General features: G+C 43.5%; 1 protein-coding gene across 3 annotated transcripts in view; it reads left to right on the forward strand.

Annotated features, from left to right (window-relative positions):
- C5QH8orf34 (chromosome 5q C8orf34 homolog) overlaps positions 1-20,088 on the forward strand; it is a 1,794,780-nt gene that overhangs the window by 502,484 nt on the left and 1,272,208 nt on the right. For all 3 annotated transcript variants that reach the window (XM_069621157.1, XM_069621156.1, XM_069621158.1), the window contains exon 5: positions 14,100-14,128. In XM_069621157.1, coding sequence (XP_069477258.1) covers positions 14,100-14,128 — 29 coding nt within the window. The remainder of the gene's footprint in view (positions 1-14,099; positions 14,129-20,088) is intronic.

Consider the following 20,088-nt stretch of genomic DNA (forward strand, 5'->3'; position numbering starts at 1 on the left):
CCTTTTTATTTTGTCATTTAAACTGTTGATGTTCCATGTTAAACAAATAAGCTCCCTCCTTTGATCACCCCCACCATTGCCCATTTGTATAGTGTCCCAGTGCCACACTGCCCTCGTTACACACTGTTGTTCTGTGACTCTGGTAACTCTGTGTGTCCTGCCATTTAAACAGATTCTGCAACAACAACCCCTTTGAACTACTCCCTCCCTAACCCGCCCCAATATGAAGCATCTGTCGTCCCTTTTAAACCAAAGCCTGCCTGTCCACACCCAGGGGTCTGGGGTGGGGGGGGGGGTGGTGAGGATCAGACTCAGTGGGAGCCTGTGCCCGTGGTCACTCTGCTTTGACTTGGCGCGCACATATCTGCTCCCTTATTTTGTTTAGTGTCCATTCCATGTCATAGAAGTGTCTCTGAGTAGCAACTGTAATGTCTGCTAATTCCTTTCCTTCTGATAACATTTTCCTTCCTTCTCCTCTCAGGGTGGCATGGTATAAACAGTAAAACGGACACAAGTGACAACAGTTCAAGGGTGTTTATTGAATGTCAAAAAAGGTTTGAAAAACGCCTATCTAATCCTAAATCTACAGATGGGAGCAAGCTACACCATCAAATAATAATGCAGTCCTAGTGGTGTCTTGTCAAAATAAAAGGGCCTATGCTAATTACCTATAGCCAATCCTGACCTCTAAATACAAATAGTGCAGGAAATAGTGTTAGGAAAAAGAACGAAGTGTTCAGAAAATGATATGCCAGGACATTCGGGCTGTTGGCCTCACATCCCCATGTTTTCAGTACGGGACAAGGCGGTTCATTCGAGCGTAGCACAGTCGCTGGCTTCTTTAGCACGAGTATACAGTTCAATCATTAGCATCAAGACCTCCTGTGCTCAAGACTCTCTGCTTCTCAAAGTCTCTTCATTCAGAGGGCCTGATGCGGCCAAATAAACAAGTCCTTTTCCTCTTTAGATTTTTACAAGTAGTCACTTTAGGTGATTTACTTTTCACCCCGTATCCCCCTCAGCCAGGCTCAAATCCCTTTAGCACAATGTTCGTAACTTTGGATCCCCCTCATGCGGGCTCAGATCACTTTAATACAATGTTCATAGGATATTCCTTTTTGGGTGACTCGCGGTTCACCCCGGATCCTCCGTAGATAGGCTCAAATCCTTTTAACACAATTCGTCTCCCTCATCTGGGCTCAACCAATGTCAATTTTACATCAAGTACCGAACACTTTCGAATGTGCACAGGTTTGGCTTGACCGGTTGCAGGATCACTTCGATTTCACAATGTTCTCTTTGAACGTTCGCAACCGTTTAGTTGGATGCCTAACAGAGACCTTCGAATGAGCACCCACATGGCCCCAGACCACTCTGTCTATGGTATCTTAACTTAGCTTCAAAGTTCATTCACTCATCTGCTGTTTTAATTATCTTTGCATCGCTTGCCACATACGCTTCATACACCGTTCTATTCAGTCTTCTTTATACAATGTTGCTGCTTGTAACCTTGGGTTCCACACAGACCGGTTTAGTATCAGTCTCCCCAAATCACCGGCTGTGCTGACTTCACTGGTGCTGCTTTGTTGTAGGAGCCAAGGCCAGTACTAAGTGGCAAACTATTCTCCCCACCTTAACTATCGACACAGGAGAGCCCCAGGTACATCTGACACACAATGCAGGACTCTTCAGCTTTGATTATAGGTCTTACGTTTCCATTTCTCAAAGGCTCATGAAAGTTGCTGTCTTTTGGTGAAAAGGTCAAGGCCACTTCCCTCCTTGAAATCCTCTTCAGTCTTGTCGTCTTTCACCTTGCATTAAACTGCCATCTTGAAACTGCTTCTTCATCGTGTCTCGTGTGCTTTACCTTGCTCAGATCGTGCTTTGGTACTCCCCCCCCCCCCCCAACCCCCTTTTATCCATGTGGGGAAGTGTGATAGAAGTCAGCTGTGTGCAATGGTCAGTAATTGCCTGACTCTGTCTGACCATTGTATTGGGACATAAACGGCATACGGCTTGGGTGTTAGTCTGTCTTCTCTCACAGTGAGCTGTCCGTGAAAAAGGGTTAATGTCAGAAAATGGGGGTTGAGTTCCTAAGTATCCTACCTGGTAGGGTGTGGTAAAGGTCTCGCCTTCCAGTGTCCCACTTCAACTCCCTGAAGACCCCCCCCCCCATCCAGGTGATCCTCCCACACTGATCCACCCCTAGGAACTAGACCCAAAAGCGATGGCCGTGTCCTGGCCACCTGGATGACAGATCCCGGGGACTAGCGGGTGAGACACCTTCAGGTTTCTCACAAAGCCCACCTTCATTCTCCTGTTGATCTTCCCCAGTCACTGGTTGCCTTATCCTCCCTTCTCGGTCCCACCAGTCTTCCTCCTTTATTCGAGTTTACAGTCTCCGCCCAGTCCATGCCTCTGTTGGATTTGTCAAGAACTGGACTCCTCGGGGACCTATTACCCTGAGTGTTGCTGGGTATATCGTGGCATTTTTGATCTCCTTCACCCTGAGTTTCTTCCGCACTTCTGCACTGATTCAATTGATTGTCAGGCTTTTTGGACTGCTCGTGTGAAGTCAAGGTGTAAGGCGGCCCTCGCTACGTTGACGTCTAAGGTGCCATTCTTCCTTGCCACCTGCAATATTTATTCCCTGTCCGGGTAGTTGAGTAGCTTCACCGGTATAGGTGCACTGTTCGGCACCCTAAGGGCCCTTTCTATTGAAAAGAAAGTGGAAAGCCTATTCGAGCCCACCCATTCCTTCAACCACCCTACCAAAAACAGCTTCATGGAGGATCCTTCGGTCTTCGACAGATGGCCATTAATCCATATTTTGTTCCCCCTTGCTGTCTCTTCCGCATCTTCCATTTGTTCCTCAAGCTCAAGTGTTTTCTTGATCAGGACCTGCAGGGGAGTCGTTATATCATCCATATACAAAATTATTTTTTTCAGTGTCTCCAACTCTGTGATAAGTTATGGAGGTCCGATCTCAGCAGCCTGACATCCAACCCTACCTTATCTGTTTTTAAATGCTAGCATCGTTCTCACCTCCTATATTGCTCTCAGGATGTCTTGCATTGATTGACCTGCCTCCACCACTCCTTCACTTCGGGATTCCAATTTACATGCTTCCATTTCTTTTGGGGATCCGAGTCCACAAGTAGTATGGGCATCTATTTTCGGCTGGGCTGTTGCTTTCTTGTGTTTCTCCTTATCTCTTATCTTTTTTCCAGATGCCAGTATGATGTTACCCTCCCAATCACAACCAGAATTGTGTTCCAGGCAGCATTGTACCAGAGACCAGCACCTCAATCCTAATCTCCTTACTCCCTAGGAGGGTATGTCTCCTCCATCATGTCTACAGTCACCAAAGTCTCACTCCTGTCCTGAGACCAAGGCAGAGACGATTCTTCAGCCTCCCATGATTACCCCTTGTATCCAGAAACACTGTTCACTACTTCCCATGATGTAGCACCCATGTTTGGTACTCCCAGTGATTGACTGCTGCTTGGGCAACAGGAATGCCCTACTAGACCCACAGCTCTTTCCTTCTGGCCCAGCGCAATGTGTGTGCCAATGTCACTCCACCAGGCTCTCTATCATCTAGCTCGGTAAAACAAGGGACGGGTGAGGGGGGACAGGGTAGAGGGTGGTTTTGGCACCCTTGCCTAATTTTGCATACCTTCTTGGTGCTCCCCATCACTCTGACCAAACCCTGTTCCTCATCCTATGAACGTTCTATAGTGCCAATCTTGCTGGCCCATCCCCCGTCTCCCGGCTCTGCCGCTCCTCTGATTTCACCCAGATCCCTGGCTTTCTTCTCGTTCTCCTCCCGCCTGCACCTGCAGTACGTGTTCACCCCTCTGGGTCAGGTCGTTTATGCAGTCAAGTCAAGTGTGGCTGGAAATGGTGTTGTTCACCTACGGCCCACTTCGTCAGTGCAGAGTGAGCGGGCTGCATGTCTCCTCCATCTGTTTGTGCAACAGCGCCCCCCCGGGTGGCTTTTTAAGTTTACCAAATTTAGCATGACCTGGTAAAAATATTCTGCGTTGTGAGAGTTGCTGATATGGGCTATTTTCCACTGCAAATAAACATGGTACATAGACTTGTGTGTGAAACAAATGTATGTAACACTTAAAATTTGGGAAACCTTTCATTACCTACCTATTTACAAAATAAGTGCTTTCACTAAATAATATGTTGCTCTTCATTTTCACTGCTGTTTCATATATTTATGCCATAGGCATGACATATGTGATATTTTATTTAAACTGTTTTGCCTGTGTCTGAAATACATGTACTTTGGCAAAACACAAGTAGCAGAACCCCCCCTTGTTTTTGCATATTAAGTAGCTTTGGGTTTTCACCCTAAATTACTAGGGTAATCCAGACGTGGAACCCTTGCTCACTGTTCTTAGAGAAGCACAGCTCGACCTCACTGACGAGACCCAACCAGTCATATACACGTGTCTGGGGTTGCTGTTGGTACTCTTGTTCAGAAGGGAATTGCCAGGCATTTCGATGCTCGACTGCCCTTCAGAAAGACTGATATGTAGTGGTAAATTATTTTCTGTGAAGGGATGGTGAGCTAAAGACTCTGGTTGAGACTCTAACCCGGGATATAGGCCGGCAGTAGAGAAACTCCCAGAACCCCCCTTGTTTTTTAAATATATGTACACAATATATTTCATACCTGATATATAAAGTCAATGTTGTAAGTAATAGCCAAGCGGGTAAAAAAGAGGAATCTCATTTGAAAGCAGTGCCGCGTTAATTCCACAAAGGGAGAGGGCCTCGGAGGGAGGAAATTTAGGAATGGTTTGGGTTATTCCGTGCTGGGTGATTGTAAAGTATGTTACTCCTAAAATGGAGGTGTGGAATGGGACATTGGGTGAGGCGGAGGGGGTAAGGGAGCGTTAGTGTCTGACAATATTTTAAATCAGTGTGAAAATTCTGAACAGAATACCCATAAGAAGGTAACTTTTATGTTGTTGCAGGGTCAGCAAACTACAGCTCTCCAGATGTTCGACTATGGTTCCCAGTATCCCTCTTCATAACATTCACTATGCTGTCTAGGACTGCTGGGAATTTAATTTTAAAACATCTGGAGAGCCAAAAGTTGCCATCTGCTAATGCATTTTTTAAATGGTATGTCTGTCATCTTTTTAGGATAGTTGTTTGTGTTTTCAATATGCCTATGTATATTTTTACAGCATGAATGTGTGCCTATGTGGATATAAACACTGTCAACATTGTGTGAATACTCGAGCATATGATGGCAGTGCCTGGCAAATGACTATCTAATATCTATGCACAAACCAAAAGGACTAGCTGTGCCAAGACTTTGGTTCTAGTAACTGATGTAAAGACAGACATACTGCTAATAATGCAAGGGGCTGAAGTTGCATGCAGTAAAAAGGCTTCATTACATCATTAGCACATTTGCAGCTGCAACTAAGCCATTAACTCTCAAATTACTTTTTAAACATGACACTGGCATGCCACATTCAACACAACCATTGATGTTACTACTTGATAGAACTAGCTCAGAGCGTTTGCATAAGCGTATATTTTGGGTAGAGGCACAGGTAGTGGGTGTACAATGCTGTGGCGATTAGCCTGGCTTTTGACAGTCAATGGGTAGGTAAATAATCAAACGCACGCAAGCTCTGTGCCCCTCTACACACCCCTTCTCCCACTCATCTGTACTCCAATGCTATAGTTTCAGCTTATATGTGGTGCTTGATTGTCACGTATTAGCTAAAACTAAAAATGGCTTCTTAGGGAAAGCTTAAGCCAACAATGTTCCATTCGCTGTGGCATTTAAAACGCCAATGAAACTTCAGATTTTACAAAAGGGAAATGCAAAACACCGGGGGAGCTATCACGGCAGTTTTGGAGATGGCACGTTTCATGGCACCAACCGCAAAGCCATCTTCTGACCCTGCGAAAAATAGTTCTTACTATGAAGTAATTTCAATAAAACAATGTTCTGTTGTCATTTATGTGTGGTGCAGAGTGCAGTGTATGTCACTTTAGCGGTAATACCCACGTTTGTTGGGAACTTTGCCATTAATAGCCCACTAGCATGAGTTAAGGTAAGCCTGAGTGCAGTTAGTGCCCGATGAAGGTTTATGGGCATTACAGCCAAGACTGCCTACAAACGAGAGTATTAACACTTTTAGCATCCCCGCATGTCGCTCAGGATGCTAGGTTTGTTTTCAGGAAAAAATAAACACTTTCTTTGTTGAAGGTGGTCAAAAGGCTGTGCACCCCTTAGTAAAAGCGAAGGTGGTCCAGTCTAAAAATGGTCGCCATTGTTGTGACTGTGGCTTTTGAACAAATCCCTTGATTCTGTCTGTGGTGGCTGGATGAAGGTTGGAGGTAGTGTGGTGGCTAGATGGAGGTAAGTGTGTGCAGTGACGTTGGCTGCAGAGGGGGGGGCCTTACGGGTTCGGGTGGGGCAGTGTTAGGGTGAACTGGGAGCAGTTGGGAACAAGGTCACCAATGCCCTGAGAATCTCCAGCTGCTGTCTCCGAATGTGGGATGTCACTGTATGTACATGCCCAGCTTTTTAGGGAGGTGATTTGCTGCCTCCCGTGTGTTGGGTGTTCATTTGCACTCCTGCCTGCACATGTGCTCTTTGTTAAAATTATGTCACAGTGAGAAATATTTTAAATATGCAAATGTAAAAAACATGGATTTGCAGCTTGCTCCTTGAGAGTTGCAAACCCCAAAGCTGACTATTACATCCCCTAAAAGGGTGACTAATGTGTGTGTTAAACAATATTTTTAAATAACTATTTATCGGGTATTTTCTTAAACACTATCTGGAAATCCAAAATACAATTTAACATGGGCTTCTTATTGGCAAAAGATCCTGCACGCATAAATGTGGGTCATAATGTGAAACAAATGATTACCTACCCTAATGCAAGTGATTTCTTGGTAAATAACATTGAAGGTGCCCAGTCTTATATGTCATAACCACCAGTAACTTTGCAAGAACACCTCATTAGTGTTGCTAGTTGGAATACTAGAGGCCATGTACATTTACAAACTTCCATTGCTGCCTTTCCGTCTATCTTGGACATAATAGCATTACAAGAAACTTGGCTTTTGCAAACTCCTGCATGGAACAACTGGCCAAAAAGGTCGACCATCATCAGGCCTATTAGTGGGAGTTAATATGTCCAGAGGTTTTGCTGTTCAGGCCTGGGCCTCGGTATCTGCCTTTATTCAACTTGTAAAAATCACATGCCTAATGCACAACATTGCTTTGATTAACATTTATCGCAACCCCCTTGTGTTGACTGATGTTGCCTTTTACGCTGGTTTGACTAGACTCCTAGATTTGGTTCTCCTCTCTCCTGATATTACGGATACCCTTATTGTGGGTGATCTCAATATTGATTGCATCCATCCTAAGGGGAAAAGCACCATTGACAAGGTCAAGCGATGGTCGTCCTTTATGATGAATCGCAATTTCCACATGACCAATGGTGCAATTCAGGGTGACATTCCATCACAGCCGACATGGCATAGGGGATCCGTTTACACAACAATAGATTACATGTATAGTATACCCACACCAACTTAACTGGACAGATAAGTTCTTTTCAAATAATCCCTCAGGTGCATAGTGATCATCACTTGTTAGTCCTTACAATCAACTGGAATTATGTATCTCCTAATAAGTCCTACTATGCGAATGAGTTGGTGGTTAATAATGCTAAAACGCGCTTTCGCTGGTCAGATAACAATCTATCAGCCTTAGCTGATTTGATCCCTTTTAATAATCACTCTGTTTATCCAAAACAGTACACTAATTTTCTAACTACATTTCAATATTCAGTGATTTCTGGTAATCAAACAGAGGCTCAGAAACATAAACATGCTTTTAATCCCCTTGTTAAGGCTAGAAAGACTGAATATCATCGCAAAAAAAGGCTAATTAGTAAGCTAAATCAGTCGAATTGTATTCAGCAATTGAGAGCGGCTAAATGCAGATACCGTAATTGGATGCACCAACACAGAGCATGTATCTTGCAAGCGGATAGCGAACAAATGCTCAGGTTAATAGCAAATAAAAATACAGCCTGGGCAATTTTCAATCAATGTGTCCATAGAAGCCAGAGTGCTTTGCAGATTGTTAGCGTAACTGAGACTCAATGGATTGAGCATTATACCAACTTGTATGTGGACCCGTCTTTTGCGCCCTTGGTCCAATTACCAGATTGCTCAGAGAGTGGGTCTCTTGTTTGTGGCCCGCTTAGGTTGCCAGTCATTTGGTCGAAATCAATTGGTCGACTGGACAACTGGTCGAATCAATTTGGTCGAAAACCAAATGGTCGAATTTTTTTTTTTTTTTTTTTTTACCCCTTTTTTTTTTTTTTTGGGGGGGGTCCCCCCCCCAACCCCCTTTTTTTTCTTTCTTTTTTTTTTTTTAACACGAAAACCCACAAAACACATATATAAATAAAAAAAAAAAAATTCGACCATTTGGTTTTCGACCAAATGACGTCGACCAAATTGCAGTCGACCAGTTTGTAGTCGACCAAATGACTGGACACCGCCCGCTTATGCTTGAAGGCTATATCAAACAAATTAGCTCTTCCCGAGCCAAAGGCCCAAATGGCCTCAGCAATCATATGTTCAAATCGAATCCCTCAATGTGGGCCAAAATAATGAATAAACTTTTTCATAATATCATTACTTCTCGCAATATTCCGAACTCTTGGAAAACTTCAATTATTGTACCAATCCACAAGAAGGGAGACCGCACACTTCCATGCAACTATAGGCCCATTGCCCTTCTTGATGCTCTGGGCAAATTGTTTTCCAAACTGATCTTGCGGGACTTCAATAATTGGACAAAAGCTACTCACACAAGAGACCCTTTACAGACGGGTTTTTTTATCCGGTCTAGGCACAAATATCAATTTGCTCTGTCTCAACGCTATTAAATCGCAAGCACAAAACTCTAAACAAGCACTTTACTTTGCCTTTGTGGACCTTCATACGGCTTTTGATGCCATCTCTCGCCCTATTCTTTCTGCGAAACTTTCTAGAGACGAATGTTCAACTACATTACAGCAAATTATTCAATTGCTTCATGGTGAGACATCTGTACGTATTAGTTTAAATCTGGAAGGCCTTCTATCTAGAGCTATTCCAACTGCTCGTGGCCTAAAACAAGGCTGTCTCTTGGCTTCCGCTATTTTTAATTATTTTATGCATGGCGTTCGCCAGATCTTTGAGGCAATATCATCGGACTCACCCAAGATAAATAACTGTAAAATTCAGACACTTATGTACTCTGACCATTTGGTGTTAGTTTTTCGAAAACCCCATGTGGTCTTCAAAAACTTCTTGATGGTTTCAACGATTATATAGTGGCCAATGACCTACGGGGGAATACGGCTAAAACCCAAATTGTCATTTATAGACCACGTAATACGTCGAGATCTACCGCAAGTTGGTCTATTAACCACATAAATTTGGCTACAGTTCAAAGTTACGTTTATCTGGGTATGGTCTTTGATGGTAGTGCCTCAGTGAATGCCCATTTGGATGTTGTGAAGTGCAAACTTGATTCGGCCGTTTCACAGACAAAAATCGTAATGCACCGTTATGGTGCTTTTACGATGAAACCGGCAGTCTCTACTGGAAGCAAAAAGCAGTTCCATGTATTTTATATGGGCTTGAGTCACAATCTCCATGGGAGTCAGGAGTCTTTGATCGGTTAGAAGGCAAATTTTGGAAAACAATTTTACAGCTCCCACAATGCATCCCGATAGTATGGGTGCGTTATGAACTAGGCCTCACCTCCCTGAATGCTCAATACCAATGGAGAACTTGTGCCCTTCTTCGGAAATGTTTGATGCCCCATCGAGAACATAATGTTCTACAATTTCTGTCAAACTATATTTTTCACACCACACATCAGTTTGTTAAGCAGTGGTTACGTGCTATCTATTTTACCTTAGTAGAAGTAGATGCGTCGCTTAATATGCTTTTGACGAATCCAAACAAGGTAAAACAGCTAATTTATTGTAATGATTGGATCAAGACTCGCACTCAATGTCTTCAATATAAATCTGCAATACCTGGAAAATTCAGACACAAGAGGTTGGGTTATATAGAACCATATCTCCTCAAGTTCCCCTGCAAGAAAATACGATCAGGCTTTTTGAGAATGCGTATGAATCTATGGCATACCCGCGAATTCTTGGCCCAATGCAAATGTTCCAAGGGGGCTGTAACCTTTTGCAAGTTTTGTCTTGATATCAAAACTACAGAAACTTTGGAACACATACTTTCGTTATGCCCAGCTCTAGTACAAGAACGCCTGAAATGTTTCTTATGGCATTGCACTTATCTGGGGAATTTGGACTCGGTAGAAAGATGGTGCACATTATTGTGCACGACAAATGTCTCCCTTCAAATTGCAATTGTTAATTTTCTCTATGCAGTGAATTTGACCTGTTAAAGAATTGTCTTTTCCAGTGTTTTTTTCCAGTGCTTTTCTGTTTATCTGGTGTGTGGGGAGCGTTAAATTTCTTAACCTGTTGTCAGTTGTTTTATAATAATTGAAAACATTTTCTCTACCTCGCCTTTTAATGTTTGATAAGTGTTCAAGCTTATACTTGTTATTTCAACAATCATGAGTTTCCTGTATACTTTATCTTTTGATCAATTGAATGTAAAGTTTTATATTGAAAAGTTGATTTATTTCAACAACATCAATAAAAAATAAAAAAAACTATTTACTTAGATTAAACAAATGGGAGCACGCTTGTTGTGTAGTGTATGCAACAGCTTTTTGCAAGATGTTTATTTTATATTTTGTATTTTTCACAATTTATTTGACACAATTAAGCTGGTTACACGTAGGACAACTTCCGGTAGATGCATTCTGCTCTGTTTATAGAAAGCATCTGTAGATGAGTAATGATATGATCTATTTTAAACAAGTGTTTCAGAGCGCTATGGGGCAAGGGAGGGGAAACAAGGGAGGACAAAACGACGATCTTACTAGGCCCTGTGACATTGAGAATGCACAAGTGCAGGGGAAAGGGCGAGGGGAAAAGTGGAAAATGCTAAGCAGGGGATAAAAAAACAACTGCTAGTGCAGCCAGCGGGGTGGTAAGTGAAGGGTTTAACACGCAGAAAAGTGCATGTAAGGTGACTGTAGCATTACAGATACAGACTTAAGCGCAGAGGTTGCCAGGGGGCAGTGCGGGTGAGCGGATGGGTCGGCCAGGAACTGGGCCCGAAGTCCGAGGGTGACCAGGTGCAGGGTACCGAAGCAGACAGATCAGCAGGGAGGAGGAAGAGTGAAGGCTGTTCCAGAGGGGGACCCCAGCCGAGGAAAGAGATCTACCCCCAACTCGTTGCATGGAGGAGTGACTGAACCCTGAGGTAGTTGTAGGTAGAGGAGCGAATAGCTCGAGTGGGAAAGTATTTACAGAGGGAGAGTTGAAGGTATTTTGGGCCCAGGCGCCAGAAAGCCTTGTGGACAATGCAAAGTGTCTTGAATTTAATCCTTGCAGCCACTGGGAGCCAATTAAGAGATTTCTGGGCTGGAGAGATACGAACCCAGGGCTTGCGGCCAGAGACAAGTCTTGCGGTCCTCTTTTGGATAGGTTGCAGAGGGCGAAGGGTAGAAGCAGGCAGATATAGAAAGAGGCTGTTACAGTAGTCAAGCCTAGAGAGAACTAGAGCTCAAGAGAAAGTAAGCTTCAGGGGGAAGGAGAGGAAAGGAAGAATACCTCTGAGGAGGTGCGGTTGGTATTTAGACTTCTTGCAAACGTCAGAGATGTGAGGAGAAATGGAGAGTGTGGAGTCAAAGATTCAAGGTTCTTAGCTACACAGGTGGGAGCAGGAAGAGGGCTAAGGGAAGCCGGCCAGAGAATGACAGGAAAGTCACATTTCAGGCTTCTTCAAGCCCACAATTCCCTCAATTAAGACATATGAACTTGGCGTATGCATGCAGCTGCCTGTGGGCTTACTGCCTCGCACATCGATGAATGGTCATGGTCGAGGTGGGCTGCCCGCTACTTGGCCCATGGATTTTATTTCTTCAATGTACGTCCATGGGAGACCCTGGCTCATGTTTTAAGAGTTTTAATGGCAGGTATTCTTTTAATAGCAGTATTAATGTTGTACATTCAATGTAAAAAACACCAAACACATTACTGAAATATAAATATGGACATGCCATAAAGCAAATCAGCACATGGAGATCGTTATTGAACTCGCCTCAGCCAATCACAATGGGCCTCATTAGGACCCAGGCGGTAAGGGGTTTACGGCGGCGTAAACAGCGCCGACCCTTACCGCCTGATTCCGAGGTCCCTTAGCGCCATGGAGGATTTAACACCTGCACCATGGCGCTAAGGGACCTTGTTGTTAATTACGCCACTTACCGCCCCGCCAACCTCGGAATGGGGCGGTAAGTCCGCCAACCACAATGGCGTAAACGTAGTTTACGCCATGGTGGTAAAGGTACGACCCAGGCGGTAACTTACAGTCTGGGTCGTAATGAGGCCCAATGTTTAGAGTGCAGTCAATAACTGCTGGTATTGACTGCCTTCTGTACATTTGTTTTCAAAAATAAACAACGAAACACAACAATGCAATTTCCAGACAAGGTGTTTTTCAACAGAGAACTTCCTCTCTGGTAGGAGATTTTTTTGCTGCAACATCCTATATAACACAATAAAGAGAAAAGTAAAATATTGGAACATGCTTTCACTTTCTTATGAAGACAATGTTTACTTTTACATGATGCCAAACACATGCTCATGATAAGCCCACTTCAGTATAACCAAGTTTGTAATTTAAATGCTTAACTTATGAAGACAACCTTAAGTAAATAGTACAAAATATAAGAACATTTACTTTTTATAACTCTGTTTGTCGATTTCCTTTATTCCAAAACATGTATTGCTACTAACAGTATGTGCTAATAGTCTGATAGAACTCGGGAGGGATCATTATCACTTGTGATAATCAAGGGTGTAAGTTGGTCCGGCATAGCCCCAGGCAGTCTCTTGAAACTTTGATCCTCTCAAAACTTCGATCAAGCCACTGCCAGGGCTGTCTCAGCTCCCACCACCACACCAGTGAGGAAAGCCTTTTATTTGTTGTTTTTTGTTCTATGCTGGGAATTTGAACCCGAGCCCTGCTGGTGACAAGCCAGTGTCACATCACACGGTGCCATTTCAGAGATGTTGAATTGCTTTTGTTTCGTTCAATAGACCACTTGACACACAAAGCCTTTCTCAATCAGTCTATTGAATGAAACAAAAGAAACTGAGCACATGAAATAGCACAGTGCAATGCTAGACTTGCTTAGTAGGCCTCCATCCCGAGCACAGGACAATAACAAAAAAATAAAGCAACGCAACAGTGAGGAAACCAACTTTATTTAATGTTCTGTGCTGGGGACACTTAAGGACATGCCTATCATGTATAGGCCTCTCCTTGCAGCCCCAAAGCACTGGGCATAATGACCCTCGATAATGACTCCTCCCTCAGTATGCAAGGCATTGCAATATCCTAGAACAACTATATCACCTGAGGGAAAACACAAAAACCTTTCCCGTGGTGAAGTTGTAATATTTTTTCACATTTTCTCGGTGGAATTGCACCACACAAATAGCAAGCAGTCACTTTACACAATATACGAAGCGAGCCGAGTAAACCCAATGGGAAGACACTAATGCTGCAAAGCCATGGAACAGAAAGCCCTGCGAGTCTGCTCTCGCCGCCTCAGCAAACCGCTCAAATCTAGTTACATGACTCGCCAGAGGCTACAGCACGCGCTGCCTCCCGGAAATAAGTGTTGACGTTGGCATTTGACAAGATTACCTTTCCTGTTTCCCGCGCACAAAGCAATCATTTCACACCCGGGAGCATGGTTCCTTCGGCTGGACAGCGTGTTTATGGGTCTCCCTGGACCACAACAGAGACGTTCTCCAGGTTCAAGCGATTCAGATCAAGGAGAACTATGTATGCTTGAAGTTATCTACTGTGCAAGATGCTTTATCCATGCACCCCACCTCTTAACGCTTCTGTTTCTCTTTCATTCACAGGTATTGCAATTTCAGACGAGCTTGAACAGGTAAGAGACCCGTCGCTGTTTACTGAAATAGTTGGTTGTTGGGAAGGCTCTTCTCTTTCCTGTTTTGTATCAATGGAGTTTCAAAGGTGATGGTGGCCAGTATACATACAATATTATTTATACAAACGCCCCAAAGAAGTGCTTCACTGAACGGTTTTAGAGGGGGAGTCCTAAAAATTCCAAGCAGAATACGATGGAAGTACACATAATGCCTTTCTACAAATGTTACACGAAATGACTTGCATGACAAAAAAAGTGAATTCCTCGGTAAGGCCACTGGTAGACTATTCCTGAGAAGAAACATAAGGACAACGTTTACCCATCTGGCCACGGGGATTCTGGGAAGAGACCTGGGAGATGGTGACTGAAAAGACCACAAGCAAGTTTAAGAAGACTTCGAAGGCTTCACACCTCAGAGTCATCTCACAAGATTGGGTAGCATCAGACTTCCTGACTACTGTTATTTGGAAGTTGTGTTTTTTTTTTTCTCGGCTTGACAACCCCCAAAAAGGCTTGACTGAAACACTGATTTTCTGAGTCTGAGTTTGTTCTTTGTCAAAGCAATACAACATGCCCTGTGTCCCTGTATTATTCTTCTACAACCTTTTAATGCCTGCTTCCATTTCCTTCTTTAGACTGTGTCGATCATTATTTATTTATATGGCGCTCCAAACCAAGGTATCCGGTCGTATTATAAACCTTGTGAAAAAACGCCATTCTATTAATTTTGTGGAGCACTCGGCAAAGGGTGTCCCACATGTTGGTCAACTCAGAATGCTGGTTTTATTGACTCGTGAAAGCCTGCATTCTATGAAGTCTGAGATCTGTATAACCCACATCTCCAGATCTGACCCCCACTCCCACCCAAACTGCAGACCAATTAGCACCTGCAAGGCACAAATACAGAAGATAAACCATTTGTTTTAAACTGGAAAATAGGAAATATGCACGCTGTCGTGTCTGCTTATCCCCTACCACTTCCTGTCACGGGTAGTCCTTTCTCAGTTTTCGTTATTATGCTTCACAGAGAATACTGAAAACGAAAGCTTCGGAAAATGCCGCATTGCAGTGAAAACAAACAAATCTCACATGCCTTTTTTAGGTTTGTTTTTAAACTACATACTTTCGGTTGCTAATGACAATAAAATCCTAGCGGGCGGGCCTTTAACTTTGGCAGCAGGCCACTAGTGGCAGGATTGGCCCATTCGTCAGGTTCTTATTGCCGAATGAGTTGACATAAATACTGCAGAAAATGCATTTAATTTCGTGAAAAGTTAAAAATATGGTTTTATCAGCATTCAATTAATTAAAATCAAATCACATTTGTTTTAAAAACTAGAGCTCATATTGCCCATTTAGATTTTTATACTAATTTTTAAGGCAGCAAGGTACATGCAGAATGACTCCCTTCAGAGCACGCAATCAGGAAGAGGGCGAGGGAAAATGGGGAGACGAAGGGAAGGTAGATGGCCAAGATGGGAGTGTGCAGTGGTGGAGCCAGGGGGAGGGGTTGGCTGCTCCCACTCCTGGCTCTCCCTGGTGCCCACTGCACCCTCAAGCCTCCCACTGGTGCCCTATTGGCTGCCTTCTCAGCACCAAAAGCTGCCCCCGCTACTGATTTGTTGAGGATGGTAAACTAGAGAGAAGTTAAGTTACAAAGCAGAAATCGGTACCGCGGAGGAATAATCGAAGTGACCGGGAACGGTCAGGAATAGTGTTCCACTACTTTTATTTTTTTTCTGTTAGCCGTTCCTCTACTTTTTTCCATATTCACCATTCTATATACAAGATTTGTCCGTTCATGTCCCTATGCAAGGTTTCATTTGTAATAGGGGCCTTAGTTACTAGTCACTTAGACTATTGCAATGTCCCATGTTGCTGTGGCTGATGAAACCCTTCAGACGGCCACAGGACATGCACGAAGAGGCATACAACCGTGAACATATCCGTATACAGGGCACTATAGAACAGTCATTTGGACTGCTCAAGCCAAGGTCCGGCTGCCTCAGCAGATCCGGCGGTGCGCTCATGTATTCATTTTATGATGTAAATCTATGTTAAAATACCTCTTAGGTTATGTTAGCGGTACTTATATAGTGCACCGTCACCAATGAAATTGGTCCCCAGGTGCTCTGGCGGATCTGTAAACAGGCAGGGTGGGGGTAGGGTTAGTCGGGAGGTGGGGAGAAGGAGAGTGGGAGAAGTGGTGTGCTGTTGGCAGCTTCAGCTCGGTATACCCTGATGGGGTGGGCTTTGGTGCTAGTATCGGATCGGATGAAGGCCTCGAGTGCTGTGGGTGAAGTTTGTGTTGTTGGTGCGGATTGCTGGAAGAGAGATGGTTGTGTTGGTTTGTGTGGGTTAAAGTATGCAGAAGATTAAGGGTTGGGTTAGTGGGGTCTGTATCCTGTTTCAGGTACTTATGATTCCGTTAGAGTTGTATACCTGTGGGTTCAGATGTTGCTGGTTCCTCGTGGGCCGACTCGATTTGGTGGTGTTGCGCTGATCCAACTGTATCCTATTGAGTACAATTTGGATTGGTGGGTGCGTCTGACCCTAATCTTCAGGTGTGGGACTAGGTGTGTGAGATCTATTCTTAGGTGATCTAGTGTGACCCTGGTCGGTTAAGGCTTTGAATGGTTCAGGGTCAGGGTCGTGTTGAAGTGTTGTTCTTGTGGATCCGCCTTGGTGAGCATGTGTATTCAGACGTTCGTATCCTTTTGTCCTGACTGGTTCTTTGTTTTACGTGCGGTGAACATCCTTGGGACTGTTTAGTTGTAGTTTTATTACAGAAATTTATATGCAAAAATTATTTCTATTAAGGAACGAACCATAACGGAAATAATGTCTTTATGAAGGCAGAGTGACAGCAAAAATAACCCATTTCTTTTTTAAGTCATTGGGCTCCCCGCACCCCATGACATGCAGGCCTCCATTCTGGCGTCTTCCATGTCATAAGGTGGGGAGAGAAATTATTTCTGTTACAGAAATAATTTCTTTATGAATGCAGAGTGAATTCAAAAAGAAACATTTAAAAAAAAAAAGAAAATGTGAAAAAATAGTTTTTCATATTTGTTTTCTTCAAGTGGGGCCCCCCTCCCAGGACATGTGCTAGCAGGGGCCCCACACCACATGGACTGCTGGGGCCCGCGTTACGCCACTGACTACATAGGGCCAGATTGTTCTAATGGATCTTGCACATATTTTATACTCTGACTATCCAGATTTTAAATGTAAAGTACTAGATTTTTCCTAGTCACTAAACGCAACATCATCCTTATGTCAATTGTTTTCTATTGCAGGGACATCCAACACTTCCGAATTATACTTTCGTCAACGTGCAGTTACAAGACGGAACTGGAAATCTAGCTTCCTTCTTGTGTGCTTATCTATATTGAACATGTAGAGCCATATCGCTCATCCTTAATTTACACACGGCTTCTGCCTTGACTGTGCTGTTCTTGCAAATTCAGTACTTGTTTTACTTGAGGCACGTAGCAAAACTGCATTATTATAATAGTCTTAATTCATTGAGCCCACCGTGAGAATATCTATAAGAGACATTTACTTAAAAACATATTGGAAATTCCAATCTCAGAATGGGTTGGGAAACCAAACATATTAAGCATGTAGGGAGGATTTCATCGGGTTATTATCCATGTTATTCTCTGCTTGAGCTGTGCCCATCTTCTTTGTCTCCAACTATTTTTAAATAGATTGGAGCGCCTCATTGAGGCAATTGATGTGAGTTTATATATCCACCATGATTCTTTGGAAGCATGAGCACTGTTTGTGATGGCTGAAGATGTAAAGAGTTTATGGCCCTTGAAATGTGCATCTGTTACTGGATGGGATTACACCAGAATAATTCTGATTCCAAATAACCAGACAAACTCAAGAAGATGGCAAGTTGCTGTTTTATTAGCAATTATCTAAAGCGGGGAGTTACAACGAACATCAACGGACGTACGCTCATTCTCTCCGCGATTTCCACATGTAAAACAGCGATATACACTCTTTGTGCATCAGAAAGATATCGCGCTACGTGGCAATAGTAAAACACCTATCAAGGGTTGTAATTGGTTAAAGGACACATCTAGATATACAATCATATAGGAGCTGGGTTTGTTATTGGCTATCCGGTATCAGGTGGACAACTCATGACTACCATTTCATACGTATCATTTAAGAAAAATCAGTTACATAGTGTTTCATTGGTTTCTCAAGCTATAAGGTCCTTCGTTATACAGACTAATGCAATTGGTTTGGCATGCTTGTTCCATGTCTGGAAGATTCGGTTCAATTAGCAGCACGAAAGCCATGACCCAGGTGCAAGTAGTGTGGGATGTTTTTACCCATGCATCCAAGCCCTACAATAAAACTGTGCAGTACTGGCATGGAAAACATCATGATGGCCAAAACTCCCCAGAGAGTGCACATGGAAAACATGAAGAATAGGCTGCCACCCATTTTTGCTTACGTTGTGAGCACAGGGGGGCACTGCCTAAAACCACCAGTGGGCTACACACACAGTAGCCTGAAACCATTGGGAATGGCAATGCTGATTGCCAAAAAAAGCAACTCAGAACTGTGGGGAATTCATTTTCTTAATCCCAAAAATGGTTGCATTACCAGTACTCACCACTATCAGAAAGCCGGCGTTTTAAAACCACCAGACTTTTGTGTAAAACTGAACCAATTAAACAAAACCAGACCAAGGAAAGACTTGCTAAGAGGTGGATACAATGTAAAACTATATTCTGAAATGACTTGAAGGAAGTAATTATTTAATGTATATGTAAAAATTGTCAGTTTGATTTGAATGTAGAAAACTGGGAACAAAAAGTGACATTTAGCTGAAACCTGGCTTAATGAAACTGGATTCTGCCTGACAACTACCCCCGACAGGAGTTGAAACCTGCTCAGCCACTCCCCTTGCCAAAAGGAGTTTGATTAGATTAGGGGTGGAGCAGCTGGGGACTACAGGGAGTTGAACAAAGGCCTGTCCTGGACTCAGGCAAATGTTATATTGGGGGGCAGTAAAGTGGCTTCCTCTTAGGGGAAACTGGGAGGGCCAGTGCCTCTGCTAGCAGTTGAGCCTGGGGGAAGTGGATAAACCAGTTGTTCCACCCTGTGATGTGGGAAGCCACACCCCTTTTTGACCAGGGCATAATTTTAAAAAGATAGATAACTCATAGTGCGGACTTGTCAGAATTATATAAGTAATATCATTATTTTTGTGATTTTTCTGTGAACATTTTGAGAGGCGTTAGGACCCTGTGGTGTATTCTGGGGGGTTGCTAGCGGAAAATAGGGTCTCACTCCAAATGTCTGCATGTTAAAAATCTGACACTTCAATTAATGTCCATACTCCTTGCGCACATGTGTGTAATTTTGGGTAAATGTCCGATATTGCAAAACCAGTTAAAAAGCGCAAAATGTTGTCATTTTTTAATGCAAGCCCCCAGGAAGATCAGAGGCGGACAAGCATGGACCATAAGGAATATATAATGTGCACATGTAATTTCAACAAATTGTATATCTGGGAAGGATGTATTGGAATCAAATATAGATTTGTGGGCAAACTGACCAGGGGAGGATCCTCTGACCCATAAAACCTACAGCATCACTCTGACTCACATTTCCTTCCCCCAATCATGGGAGAGGGTAGAATTGGGCCAATGACAAGTAGAGAGGGGCAGGCTTAGCTAGGCCCAGGCACACACCCATTTTCAAAACACATAAAAAGAGACTGCTGGGACAGGTAGAGAGAGTCAAATCCAGTTGCTGCGGAGCGTTTTGCTGGACCACACAACATCCAGAAGATACCAGTTTCAGACTGACTCCAGCTACATACTCCAGAACCTAGAACTTATACTTTAGAACCTAAATCAGAGGCCCAAAACCACAAGCTGAGTTCTCTGCAGCAGGCCTCAAATCATTGCAAGCTACTCACAGCCGGG

The sequence above is a fragment of the Ambystoma mexicanum genome, chromosome 5q (genome assembly GCF_040938575.1).
Source record: "Ambystoma mexicanum isolate Mex_15411 chromosome 5q, UKY_AmexF1_1, whole genome shotgun sequence".
Classification (NCBI taxonomy): Eukaryota; Metazoa; Chordata; class Amphibia; order Caudata; family Ambystomatidae; genus Ambystoma; species Ambystoma mexicanum.